Source organism: Leptopilina heterotoma, unplaced genomic scaffold, assembly GCF_015476425.1.
Source record: "Leptopilina heterotoma isolate Lh14 unplaced genomic scaffold, ASM1547642v1 Lhet_220, whole genome shotgun sequence".
NCBI classification, from domain to species: domain Eukaryota; kingdom Metazoa; phylum Arthropoda; class Insecta; order Hymenoptera; family Figitidae; genus Leptopilina; species Leptopilina heterotoma.
Window position 1 is genome coordinate 773,269 of NW_025110938.1, and position 13,153 is coordinate 786,421.

Sequence of the window (13,153 nt, forward strand, 5' to 3'; positions counted from 1 at the left end):
ATTAGTTTTTATTTTCAACCTTTAACGAATCGTTTTAATTAAAGATCACTTGAGGCTATTCGCCGACACACTAACAATGATACTTTAGAACATTTTTCAGTCTATCCTTAATATTCTTGCATTTGAAACTAGCTTTATTGCTTGCTTTAAAAATAAAAACAAAAAAAAAATTGTAGAATATGAAAAAATATACAAGAATTGTAAACTACTATTTTCTTTATATAATCTTGCATAAATATAACTTTTATTTATTTATTTATTTATTTATTAACTTAGTAATGACTAATTACTTTTATTTCTTATTTTCATTTAAATTATTAAAAATTGAATATTTAAAAATATTTTTATATTAAAAAATACATTTTCTCTTCTATTGTACACTTATTTCCTTGATATATATTAATCTCTACTCGTATTTTCAGCGACGTTTACAATTGAAAAACAAATATTGCAATTTATAGGAGAAAAGAAATGTCTTTATTTGTGTAGCTATAACTTTAGTAACAGGTCTTGAATTCAAGTAAGATGTGATGATTATATTTTTTGCACAAATTGTCTTGTGAAGCTTAATTGCCTCTTCAAGCTTTCATTCCAATATTTCTTTAAAAAATCATTTGTTTTCAAATTTTTCACATTTCACATTTTTGTTTATCATTCATCAATTTAGTTTTAGTAAACAATAAAAAAAAGTAATCGGTTATTTGAATCAGATTCTTTTTTAGCTTAGAAATAATAATTTATAAATAACGAAAACTGCAGATTAAAAATTACAAATTAAAATGTTCTAGATATAAAAAGTTTTCTATTTAAACATTATTTTCTTGGCGAAAATAAAATGGTATTTTTCGCATAAATTAATAACAATAAAGTTGTAAAGTACTTTGTATGGTTATATAATTGTGTCTCAGGAGAGTAAATGGAGAACAATTTGTTCTACTTGAAAAAAAAAAAACTAAATCGAATATTTTAATACGTTAAATAAAATTATAATATGAGTTCAAAGGTATAACTGTGAAGCAGAAATCAGGCTGTGGTATACGAATCCCTGAATGGCAACCGCATTAAACCGTAGTTTTCCCCCAGTGTCCCTTTCCCAGTTGGTTTATCTTTATATGCTACTGCTTTACGTGTTCGATGTATTCGTATTCGTATTCGTATACAGTATATACACCATACCATTTACTCCACAATTCACATTCATTTCCATGACCTACACGTTGAATTTAGAACGACAGTGAGAGGACCTTTTTTTTACCTAAAAAATATTGCTCTATTCAAAAACAATTTTATTTATTTCTTTTATTTTTATTTACACCACAAGGAACAAGATAAACAGTTTTTCAATTTATTTAGTTTTAATTCTCTTGTAATCTTCTCGAATAGAAATAAAAATATTTCTTCGGGATAATTCATTAGCTACGTCGATTTATAATTACTAATTAATCATAGTTAATTAATAACAGGGTTCCTACAGAATCTGGAAATCATGGAAATGGTATGGAATTTTTAAAAGGCTTCTGGAAATCATGGAAAAGGCCTGGAATTTTTAAAAGTTTCTAAATTTTTTCTGTTTTCCATTTTTTCTCTTGAATAGAAATTCAAATAATAATAAATCTAAATGGCATAAAAGAGAGGAAAAAATTTTGAATTTTAAGAAATTCGGTTTTTTGAATTTTTGATAATTTTAGATAATTTTTGATTTTTTACCAAAGAGTCGAGACAATTTAATAAGTAAAGTATTTTCCAAAAGCACAAAAATAATGAAGCTAAATCCCATTAAAGAGAAGAAAAAATGTTGAATTTTAAAAAAATGGGTTTTTCGAATTTTTGATAAATTTTGATAATTTTAGAATTTTTACCAAAGGGTGGAGACTATTAAATAAGTAAAGTGTTTTTAAAGAGCCCAAAAATAGTGAAATTAGATTTAAAATTTCACTGGAATTTCGTAAAAATTTGACCTGGAAATCATGGAAAAGGTATGGAATTTTAAATTCGGATTTCTGTAGGAATCCTGTTAATAACTATTAAATTAAAAAGTACCTAATATTAAATATTAATGTTTAATTACTATTATTATTATTATTAAATAATAATTAATTATCAAGAGAATAATTTTTCTAAATTGTAACGTAGTTTTTGAAATAACCCAGTAAGAATATTTTTTACTGACTCTCAGAATTATATTATTTTCAGGCACAATGCTGATTTTTAAATATTCTTCTCTATTTACAAAGAATATTTTTTCAACCTTTGTAGTTTCATTGAATTTCCTTACTATTTTCAAAATAAATTTAATCTAGGTCCTACTTTTTTTATAAAGTCTATAATATGTAAGGTTAAAAAAAAAAAAAAAAAAAAAAAAAAAAAAATTGTTTACCTTAATAGAAATTTGAATTTTGAAATAATAAAATTTGTAATTTTCCAGCAACATATCTCGATACTGGAGCCGTAGGAGACTCAAGACAGTGCCTGAAGGACGCTGGATCCTCGCCACAAACACCGATCACAACAAATCATTTGGACGTTCCAAGATCGTTGGATCCAAATCCAAATCTCCTTAGTCCGGAAATTTTAATGCAAAGAAGAGGTAAATAAATAAAAATTCTATAGAAAAAATCCCCGTGAAAAAAATTCTATAGAATTTTACCAGAATTATGCACATAATTTAGTGAACGTTCTATAAAATAATAGAATTAAAAAAAAATTTTTTTTTTAATTATATAGTTCTATAGAATTATATAAAATTTATTTATTATTGTAATTTATAGTATTATTCATTTTATAAAAAAGAATTATCGTATTATCACCTAACTTCACGTACTCGCTTTACTCCGCTTGTGAGAGAACTTTCATGCCATCTAGTCAGCAATTTAAGGAACTATTGGCGCGAAATTCAAAAAAAGAAAAATTTAAAAAGTAATTTAAACAGTAATTCAAATAGTATTTCAATTAGTAATTACTTATTAATATTAATATATTAATAATATATAATTAATTTACTATCTGCAAAGGAAATAATAACTTTCTACTTAATATTCAAACAAGTAATGATAAATAAATGAGAGAAATGAAGTAATAGACACTAATCAAGTAACCATATTATTGATACTGAAATGGTGTTACACCAAAATTTAATTAAAATTTCAATTTTCATTTAAAATGAAATATTTTGTGATATATCTCATCTCATATCAGAAAATTAAATTAGTATCAAATTACGTTAAATCATATGTTAAAGCTGAGAGCATCAATCATCACTTTTAACAGATAACAGCTCATCCTTCAACGACACCAAAGTTACACAATAAATTTATTAATCATACGAAATTCCATTCGAGAAAAAATTCTCTCCCCAAAAAAGTAACAAATTTTTAATGAAATTTACTCTGAATTTAAATTTATTAAAATTAAAAATTTTATTTTATAAAATTTTATAAAATAAATTTAATTTAATTTAAATTTATAATGAATTTGTAATTTATAAATCTGTATTGCTTTCGGACAAAAGTTACCTAATTGATAAAAAATTTTAGGTAGTAGAAGACCGAGTATTTTGCCAGTACCGGATATGTTGACCAGTTCGACGTTAAACTTGCCTGGTCAAGAATCTCTGGATCACGAAGGTGATGAATCAGAAGATGAATTGGATGACGATGTTCCCTGGAGATCGCCAAGTGAAAAGATAGCGTGAGTAATATGAGCTTTTTCTTATCACACCCTTTTTTCTCATACACACTCGTTATATTCCGGCAGAAAAAAAATATCATTTCTTCATTCTTTAATAATTACTCTATTTTTACGATTATAACTGTTGTAAATCCATTTTACAGGCAAATTAAGATGAATCTTATTTGTCAGTTTCATATTTCAAAAAAAAATATTGACGTGAATTGATGTGTGCAGTGGAAATATTAGGAAAAAGAATGTTTTTAAACAAATTTCGCACGCAGATATAGTAAAAATCTCACTTTTGCATGATACGTATACTTACGCACTAATATTGTAGTTATCTTTTGGTTTTGAATCAAGAAAAAAGTAAATTTAAATAATAAAAAACATTCTTCACTGCACGTTTCTCTAAAGCACTTTTTAAAAATTCTCTATGAAAGAAAATTTCTTTTTTTTTGCGGTAAAAATAGAAGAAAATTATTTGGCAAATTATCAGTATATTTAAAGGTTACTTAGATTTAAAGACAATCGGGAAGTACATTATTTCTATTGTTAAGTAAAAACAATAAAGCGAGATAAGTGTTTCAAATAAAAACCTAAGTATAAAACTCGTTAAAGAAAAGTATATATAGAGAGAGAATTCCTTGAGTCTCGGGAACTTCTAAGTTTATGATACAATCGTTAAAATCTAGCAGACGTCTGACCCTGATATCTTCAAAACTAAATTCATACATTCTCGAGAGGGAAGTAAATTATTTTCCCATAGAACTTTAATATTATCACAAGGAGATTTTTTTCTTATTTTTAGTATTCTAAATCTAATTTTCACAATGAGTTGAATTAATTTAATGTCTCTGAATTCCATATTCCTTTCATTTTTCTTATCCTTAAAGACAACTTTCTTTTGCATGTCTATATAATTTGCTACCGAATATTTTTAATATGGGAAGAAAGAATTTTGAAAATAAAAAAAATTTTGATTAATGTCTAGACTACTGGGAGTAATATTAAATTGATTTTATAAATTTTTGCACAATTTGTCAATTATTATTTAATGCACTTTTGGAGATTGTTTATGCTCTAATGATTATTTTGTGAGATAGATGAGACGCTTAATTCCCTGCAGTCAAATAAAATATCCCATGTGGTCGTTACATTCCCTGTTATGTCTCTAAATCCATTTCCATAATATATGAGATTTTGCTCACGATCAATGTGCATATCCTCACAATGTTCTCTCGATGCCTGTACTACCAACGTGACGTCGTTGCATTCAATGATGTCCTGCCTGACAATGTCACCCTGTAATCTCTCGTGGATGTTTTCGATGTCTTCCTTCCTGTAAACACCTTTGTGCACTTCGTCTTGCTCTGCGCCACCATCTCTCGAACGACTTACTGCCTGCAGCTTTAAAGGGTGAGTCCCCTTCTTTTTTTCTTTATACCATTTTTTCCCATATAGAAAACAATAAATGTTTTTCTTTTCCATAAAAATCCACTTTCTCTTTGCTTTATACTTTTTGTCTCGTACAATTTTTATTTTGTTCTTTTAAAAGCAACACACTATTTGATCGCTTCAATATGTGTTTTATATAGTTGCAATTGACTATTTTCTTTCATTCCTTTAAATGTTAAGTTTTAGTTTTAAAATACAGGATTTTTTTAAAAAATGATTTTAATACTAGATATTTTTGATGACCGACATAAATAAATAGGAGAAAAGCACGAATTGTTATGAGAAACAATAGATTGCAGTGCTACAGATCATCGAAGATAGGATAATATCACATCGCCAATGTCCTCGACGGGAGGACCATTTAGTGTCATTCTCCTTCTAGTGCTCCTTGCGAATGGTTGCAATTAAACTGAAGAAAAAAAATTTATTAGTGTGTTTCTTTCCTAACACTTCATTGACAACGAAAATTCCCCGAAGATTTGAAATAGCCCCCGAACAATTTAATTTTTGCTATACAACCCTCACATCCTTAATTTTTTTACAAAAACCATCAAGTTTTAATCCCCTAAAATTAAACCTAATTTTTTGTTAAGCTAACGTAATGCTGATCGTTTCCAATTCATTTTGAATTTCATACAAACTCTTTCCCTTAGTTTCCGGCAAAAATGAAAGTATGAACGGAAGTCCAACTGAGCCGAGAATAGCAAAAACACTAAATGCTAAACAGGAATTTGTTTTATATTGTAAAAGTTCGAAAATATTTTGCACACTAAGTGCAGCAATGTAGACAAGAGAAATGCAAATTGCACAAGCCATTGTTTTAACGCGATTGGGAAAAATCTCACCCGCCAAAATTGGTACAAGGGGAATGAGTCCAAAGAAATAAACGGCATAATATGCCAATAACAGTAACATTGGTAACAACATTTCACCTTTCATTAAACCCTGACAATCTTGTTTTTGTATTAGTTTGTGTAATGCAAGCATGAAACAACATATCGCCGATCCAACGATAGAAATAATCAGTAGATTCTTACGACCAATTTTCTCAATTGTTAATAAGCAAAAAACATCGGATAAAACATTTATTGATGACAAGATAGCGTATTCATAACGTGGAACAAAATGTTCAAGAATGTTTCCCAAATATTCATTCATTGCTAAACTTCCCATCATTTGACTGAGAAACATCAATGGCAATATTATTATCAACGATTTTTTTGCATTTTGTGGGAAAAAGAATTTCTTAAAAGTACTCGACGCTCTCTTCTCCATAATATATTCGGAATTGAAAAAATATTCCATTGACTTATAATCGTCTTCGATTTCCAATACTGTTCTTGTGCCGCGTAAATTTTTCAAAGCTATTTTAGCATCTAAAACCTGAAATAGTTTCTTTGTGTTAAATGCGTATCTTTTAGAATTATATTTTTTAATAAATTTTTTACATTCTTAATACTATTTTTTATGACAGTAACTCACCTTTCCTGTTTTAAAAAGAAAATAAGGCGATTCCTCCATTAAGAAGAAAATTGAAACAGTGAATGTCAATGGTATAATCACAACTACGAGCGCAAGTGTCGCGAGCTTTATATAGAGCGCCAAAAGGCCAACAGTGAGAATTCCAAAATGAGCAAAAAATGATGTGAAAGCTCCAACAGTTCCTCTATTTTCGCGTGATGATATTTCGCCCACATAGAGAACAGAAGTTGTCACATAAATCCCAACGCCAAAGCCTGCAAAAGTTGCTGCTGAAGAAAGTAACTAGAGAGAATTATTTTGCCATTTGATTATTTAATCTACACAAGATTATTTATTTAAAAAATAAGAAAATTATTTTTACCGTTTCATTCACTGCTAAAGCGACACTTATCCAAAAGACCGAACAAGTCACCGCAGAACAGAAGAATGAAAAACGTCTTCCATAATTATCAGCCAATAATATTGGTACAAACGCACCAATGCTCGCTCCTCCATTTATTATTGTCTGCAAACTTCCAGTGTTTATACATTCGTAATTTTTATTCAAACCAAAAATATCTGAATCAATTGATGGATTTGGCCAACCCATTGTCAAACCCACGCAAATTGCTCCCAAATTTACTGGAATAATGGAAAATTTTAATCATTTTTTAAATTTACAAATTTTTAATTTTCAAATCCCCTAATTATTAATTAAATATTCTCTACAAAACAAATATCAATAATAAAGTTGTCGAATTACATGGAAAATAAATAAATAAATTGTATACATTAGATATCAAAATTTGTTAATAACATTAATAATTACACCAATTTGTTTGTTATTAGTCATAAATGTATGTACCATGCATGATTAGTGTCAATTGCTGATAACACATATTATTTAAATTTACAATAATTTAAGTACTTTTCCACAAATATTTTTGCATGCTAATAAGTTTTCCTTAAATGTCAGTTACATTTAAAGCACTCGCATTTTCATAAAATTAGAACTTATCTCAAGAATGACGAATTTTTTTTTATTTAAAAAAATTCTTGACGATAGATTAATAAAAATGTTTAATTAAAATTTTAATTAAAGAATTTCTTTTTACATTTTCTTTTTATAAGAAGAAATGAAAATGGGTTTTAAAGTTAAAAAAAAGTTTTAAATTATTACATCAGATATATTTTTTAAATAAATTTTTTTATAAGAAAACGCATCATTTCACGAAATGGATTTGAAACATAAATTTGTTTTTATTTTTTTCTAAGTATGAGAATTTTGAAAATATATTCGAAGAATAATAATCATTGACATTATAGTAGACAATGGATTATTGCAATAATAATTATAGTTTTTATTATTATTTTTAATTATTTTTAATTTGTAATTACTTACAAGATATAAGTGTCCTATAAAATCGATTACTTGTTTTGAAGAACTTCAAGAAGTACATCGCACTTGAAATATTGAATTCATGTAATATTTGGAGAGTTTCTTTTTAAAATACTCATTCTGGATAAAAGTTTATGCAAAACAGTAGATTATAAGCAAACATTTATGTTGTTTCGCGGCGTATTGTTAGGGGAAACTATATTATTAGTGATAAAAAAAACAATAATTGGAAATTACTTTGTTTATTGTTTTTCTCTTATCGCTTCTTCATTGCCACTTTAACGAGAGTTCCTTATATGATCGACGCGATGTCTCAAAATTACACCAACTGAACACAATTCTTTTTTTTTCAATTATATTATTGAAGAGAAAAAAAAATGTTACAGAATCGTCAAAGGATTTCCGCCTGTCTCCCCTTTCATTGGAGTATCACCAACTCTTTGTTATTTACTCAAGGAAAAAAAGCCACTTTGTTGCCTTCAGCTGGCTCAAGTAAGACACACTCACAAGACATTTTTTTTTTCTAGATAACAATTTATATTAAATTATTTTTATATGTACACGATTTTTGCTTTTTTTGGAATTGTATATTTAAAATTGCTCTTGTCAGAGAGTTTTAACATTGTCTTGAAATAAATTAAAAAACATATCTCGAACAAAGTATTATTGGAAAATAAAATTTTATCATAATATCGATAAAATCAGATCAAGATGGTTGTCAGTTATCTTAAAATTACTTTGTTGAACATTAATGAATACATTTTTTTCAGGTTTGTGAGCATTGCAGTTATAGGAATGCTAAAGAATATAATTGGCAGAATAAAACTATTATTTTAGCTGCCGACTATGCCAGCAATGGAATCTATAATTTTATCATTCCGTTGAGAGCCCACTTCAGGTACAAAATGATTATGAATAAAAAATTGATAATTATTTTAATAAAATTGTAGTTGAAAAAAAGTATTTTTCAATTAGAGATTGTATCTAATAATAGAATACAGTAAACGGATGTAAAATATTCTAATTTAACCAATGTTGAATATTTAAAAAAGTTGTGCAAAATTTGAGATTATATTTTCGTCATGACATGAATGAAGATATGTTTTGTTTGTATAAATAATAAATTTGAATCGATTGCATTACAGGTCAAAAACATCTTTAAATCCCATCATCCTTCTACTGGAAAGGAGACCGGAAATTGCATTTCTGGATGCTATTTCCTATTTTCCTCTGATCTATTGGATGCTGGGCTCCATAGATTGCCTAGATGACCTTTTACGAGCTGGTATCACTTTAGCGGAAAATGTCGTGGTTGTCAACAAAGAACTCAGCAATTCTGCTGAGGAAGACACTTTGGCTGATTGTAATACAATAGTTGCTGTGCAAACCATGTTCAAGTAAGTTGCAAATTTTAACTTTGTTCCATCAACTCCAAAATCAGACCTCAATTAAGTTCACAAAATATTTTACTTCAACCATTTTTTTATTCGCAATTATTTACATGTTTCTACAATCTATTCCATTACAATTTATTAAATTACAATTGGATTACAATTTATTAAATTACAATTACATTTCAATTTATTGAATTAAAATTACATTACAATTTATTAAATTACAATTACATCACAATTTATTAATTTACAATCAGGATTTACCAAATTTTAAATTTTTAAATAAAAATTTTTCTTTCAACTTTAATTTTTGAGAAAACAGTTTTTCCATTTCCTCTCTATTTATCTCTTTCGACAGATTTTTTCCGAGCATAAAAAGCATAACGGAATTATCGCAGTCGAGTAATATGCGATTCATGCAGTTCAGAGCACACGACAAGTATGCCCTTCACCTCAGCAAAATGGAAAAGGTACTCCTCAGTGCTACTTCCGGTGACAGCTACCCCGCTGAGCCTCACATGGGCTCCCCGGTAACACAATATCACTCACTCTGATTGATGATTGACTGACTGATCGATGTATTGATCACTAGACTGCCGATTATAATTTTATCGATATTCACTTTGACCTTCGTTTAGCACCGAGATCCATCCTAGCTTTCATTTCAAAAAAAAAAAAATTAAAAATCTTACATGAGATTTAATTTGATTGCAAAATTCAATATCTTGAATGATTGATTGACAATTATGAATCGATATTACGTCAGTATTTCTTATTATTTAATAATATTCTGTTATCAGAAGGTAATCTAACGACTGTCGAAAATAAACAGTGTAATCTGATTAATTCGTCAATTCTTTGGAGGCTCATCAAGGAGAAAGGTCGCCAAAATGCTGTCGACGAGTCGAGCAGTTAATGTCATTCGCTTTCTGCTGTTCCTTGCGAATGGTTCTAGTGACACTAATGAAAAAATATTATTAGTGTGTTTCTTTCCTAATTCTCCACTGACTATTAAAATAGTTTTGTGGTATTATATTTTTTACTTTCTGGATTTTTTTCGAATTGAGCAAGCACACGTAAATAATTAAATAATAATAATAATAATAATAATAATAATAATAATAATAATAATAATAATAATAATAATAATAATAATAATAATAATTAAATAATTAATTAAAAAATTAAACTTTAAGGGATCTTTGATCATTTTACGTAGAATTGCTCATAACGAAAAATTATTCTTTGTTATTTTGAATAATAAAAAAAAATCGAGAAAATTTTGAAGTCTAGAAGAAAAATGATAAGTTGAAAAGTTGACACGTGTATAATAAATCAAAATACACCATTGTTGAGTTTTTATTTACATATATAATTTAAAAGTCACGATTTTTCAGAGCTGTAAAAATTTTTCTTTAGGGACTTGAGGCAATAACTTTTCTTAACGACAAATCCAATAAAAAGCGCAGTATTATTGTAGATCTCAACGAAAAGCCTTGTGCACATCACTAATACAAAGTGCATATAGATATATATATATTTAGTTGTAAAAGCATGACAAAAAAGTAGTTGAGTTTAAAGGTAAAGTCACCACGACCTTCTCAATGGGGAACCACTTTATCTTAAGTGCTTCTTCCACGTTCACTTGGACCGGCGCTTATCGACTTTGCGAATAGCTTTCTTTTTTACTAGCACATAAAAATCTGTCCCTCTATGTTGTGCGTCAAAAAATATCCTCACTCTTTCAAAGCCAGAAATGTAACCTGTTGACATTCTGTTAGAATTATATTTTACAATTACATAAAGAATCAATAGAAAAATAAAAATTTTCTAATTTTATTTTCTAAGAATTTTAAATTTCTATTTTCTAATAATTATACTAACGCAGTAAAAAGAAGATCCGAGAAAATCTTATTTTAAGACAACAAGGCAGTCTTAAATTAAGATGCAACATTTTTTAGACCGACTATGTTGATTTATGCAACGGATTTTTGAGGATTTAATATTGAAGTAGTTAATGTTAGCATTAAATATTAAATGCTCAAAATTTAAGCAATGGATTTAGGAGGATTTAACATTCAAGTAGTTAATATTAATATAAATTTCTGAGGGAAAAATATATATTGAAAGTTTATAAGAATTCACTGGATGACATTTGAGAAGGCAATATAGTTGCTTAAAAAAAATTCTAAGGTTGAGAATACAAAGTGTTTATCTAAAAGAGAAAATAAATTGTATGACTAATATAAAAATGTTGAATAATAAGAAAACTTAGAACTCAATAAATCATTCTGAAAATTTATTTTTTTTTTATTTTCCTTTTTAGCAAAATTTTATTTTAAAGCTGAGGATGGACTCGTAGTTTTTCTTTAATTATCGACTCTTCTAGTCGATGCACATTTGCATTTTTAATCTTTTTTCTATATTATTATAGTTTCTCAGCTAGCGATGGTCTTTGAAATTACTTTTCAACTTTGTCTTTTATTATCTTATATATAAAAGCTATTGTCTCAATTCGAAACTGAAAAAAAACTACTTCCATAATCAGTTTCATCATTTGCATGTATGCTTGTGCCTTGTATTCTAATTTTAAAATGCATCTGTTAATTTTTTAAATATTTTTTACAAATATATTTACTATCAATTTTATCAAATTTTCTTATGATATAAATATTTGCCATATGAGTCTTTTACTTACATAAATCTATTATAAAGCTTTTACGAATCTTTTTATAAATCTTATGATTCTGTACATAAATCTATATAAATTTTTAATTTTCTATTTAGATATTTTCTATTTTTAAAATTATAAATATTTTAAATTTCCTCTATTTTTAAAATTATAGCTAATAAATAGAGTTAATAAATAGATTTATTGACTCTCACTTGTGAATTTTGAAAAAATTAAAAAAAATGTTTTTAAGCTCGGTAGTTGTAGAAAATTTGAGTGCAAAATTTTCAGTCTTTTTTTGGAGAGAAGCTTTCTAGAGAATATGAAGGCATGAGAAAAATAGTGTATAGAAGCCCTGTAGACTAAACAATAAGACTGGACGTTTGGACCGATAGATGCTCATTGCGCTCCTCATCACAGTTATTAATTTAAAAAAAAGAATCATATGCATGGATTTTACCGGTGGGCCCAAAAATGCATTTTTTTAAATATATCAAAAAAAATTTTAATTGAAAATTCTAAAAAGAAAGAATAATGTCAAGTGTCAAATAATTCAAGTGAGAAGAAAGTAAAGACAAAAAAAAAGAAATCGGTTTAGATCGAAAGTCCAGAATTTCCTTGTGTAAATAAAGCTTTAGAAATTTAGAAGAAATTTAGAAAATATGTATCGACTTCGATACGAGGGAAATTAATTTTTTACTAAAGGGAAAATTATTTTTTCACAGAGAGAAAAGGAGAGAGGCTCACATATATCATACATGTTTCGTCTGCCATTTGCCGCTGGAAGTGTTTTCAGTGCCTCAATGTTGGACACGCTTCTTTATCAAGCTTTCGTCAAAGATTATGTGATAACATTCGTTAGGTTACTACTTGGAGTGGATCAAGCGCCAGGCTCTGGATTTTTAACATCTGTATGTGCTTTAATCCAAATTTATTAATTCTTATATTTATTTTTTACTGCAAAAATTAAGCATCTTACTTACTACAAAGTTACTTTTCAGATACTTCTTTTTGCAGTGTTATTAATTTCTACGTTTTTATAATTATTTTTAAATTTTATTAGAATTGTAAGATTAATTATGTAAATTTGAAAATATTTGTATT

The 13,153-nt window shown here is 27.3% G+C and overlaps 2 protein-coding genes across 19 annotated transcripts in view; one reads left to right on the forward strand and one right to left on the reverse strand.

The window, feature by feature from the left end:
* LOC122502075 (potassium channel subfamily T member 2) overlaps positions 1-13,153 on the forward strand; it is a 234,450-nt gene that overhangs the window by 209,086 nt on the left and 12,211 nt on the right. For 13 of the 18 annotated variants that reach the window (XM_043611946.1, XM_043611937.1, XM_043611942.1 and 10 more), the window contains 8 exons: positions 2,426-2,587; positions 3,534-3,687; positions 5,077-5,085; positions 8,371-8,476; positions 8,755-8,882; positions 9,130-9,381; positions 9,737-9,908; positions 12,775-12,960. In XM_043611946.1, coding sequence (XP_043467881.1) covers positions 2,426-2,587; positions 3,534-3,687; positions 5,077-5,085; positions 8,371-8,476; positions 8,755-8,882; positions 9,130-9,381; positions 9,737-9,908; positions 12,775-12,960 — 1,169 coding nt within the window. The remainder of the gene's footprint in view (positions 1-2,425; positions 2,588-3,533; positions 3,688-5,076; positions 5,086-8,370; positions 8,477-8,754; positions 8,883-9,129; positions 9,382-9,736; positions 9,909-12,774; positions 12,961-13,153) is intronic. The other 5 variants (XM_043611944.1, XM_043611952.1, XM_043611954.1 and 2 more) reach the window with 3 other exon arrangements.
* LOC122502076 (sugar transporter ERD6-like 2) lies at positions 4,147-8,339 on the reverse strand. The gene is made up of 5 exons (XM_043611956.1): positions 8,222-8,339; positions 7,988-8,104; positions 6,968-7,227; positions 6,607-6,888; positions 4,147-6,507 (listed from the first exon to the last, which is right to left on the reverse strand). The coding sequence occupies exons 2-5, from the start codon at positions 8,043-8,045 to the stop codon at positions 5,713-5,715; spliced, it is 1,395 nt and encodes a 464-aa protein (XP_043467891.1). The 5' UTR covers positions 8,046-8,104; positions 8,222-8,339; the 3' UTR covers positions 4,147-5,712.

Bases quoted from the DNA above. Each gene is read 5' to 3' on its own strand.
- LOC122502076 (XM_043611956.1), bottom strand. From the start codon at position 8,045: ATGTACTTCTTGAAGTTCTTCAAAACAAGTAATCGATTTTATAGGACA. The intron at 7,228-7,987 runs GTAAGTAATTAC...CCATTATTCCAG, and splicing joins TTATAGGACACTTATATCTT to TAAATTTGGGAGCAATTTGC. The intron at 6,889-6,967 runs GTAAAAATAATT...AATTCTCTCTAG, and splicing joins CTTTAGCAGTGAATGAAACG to TTACTTTCTTCAGCAGCAAC.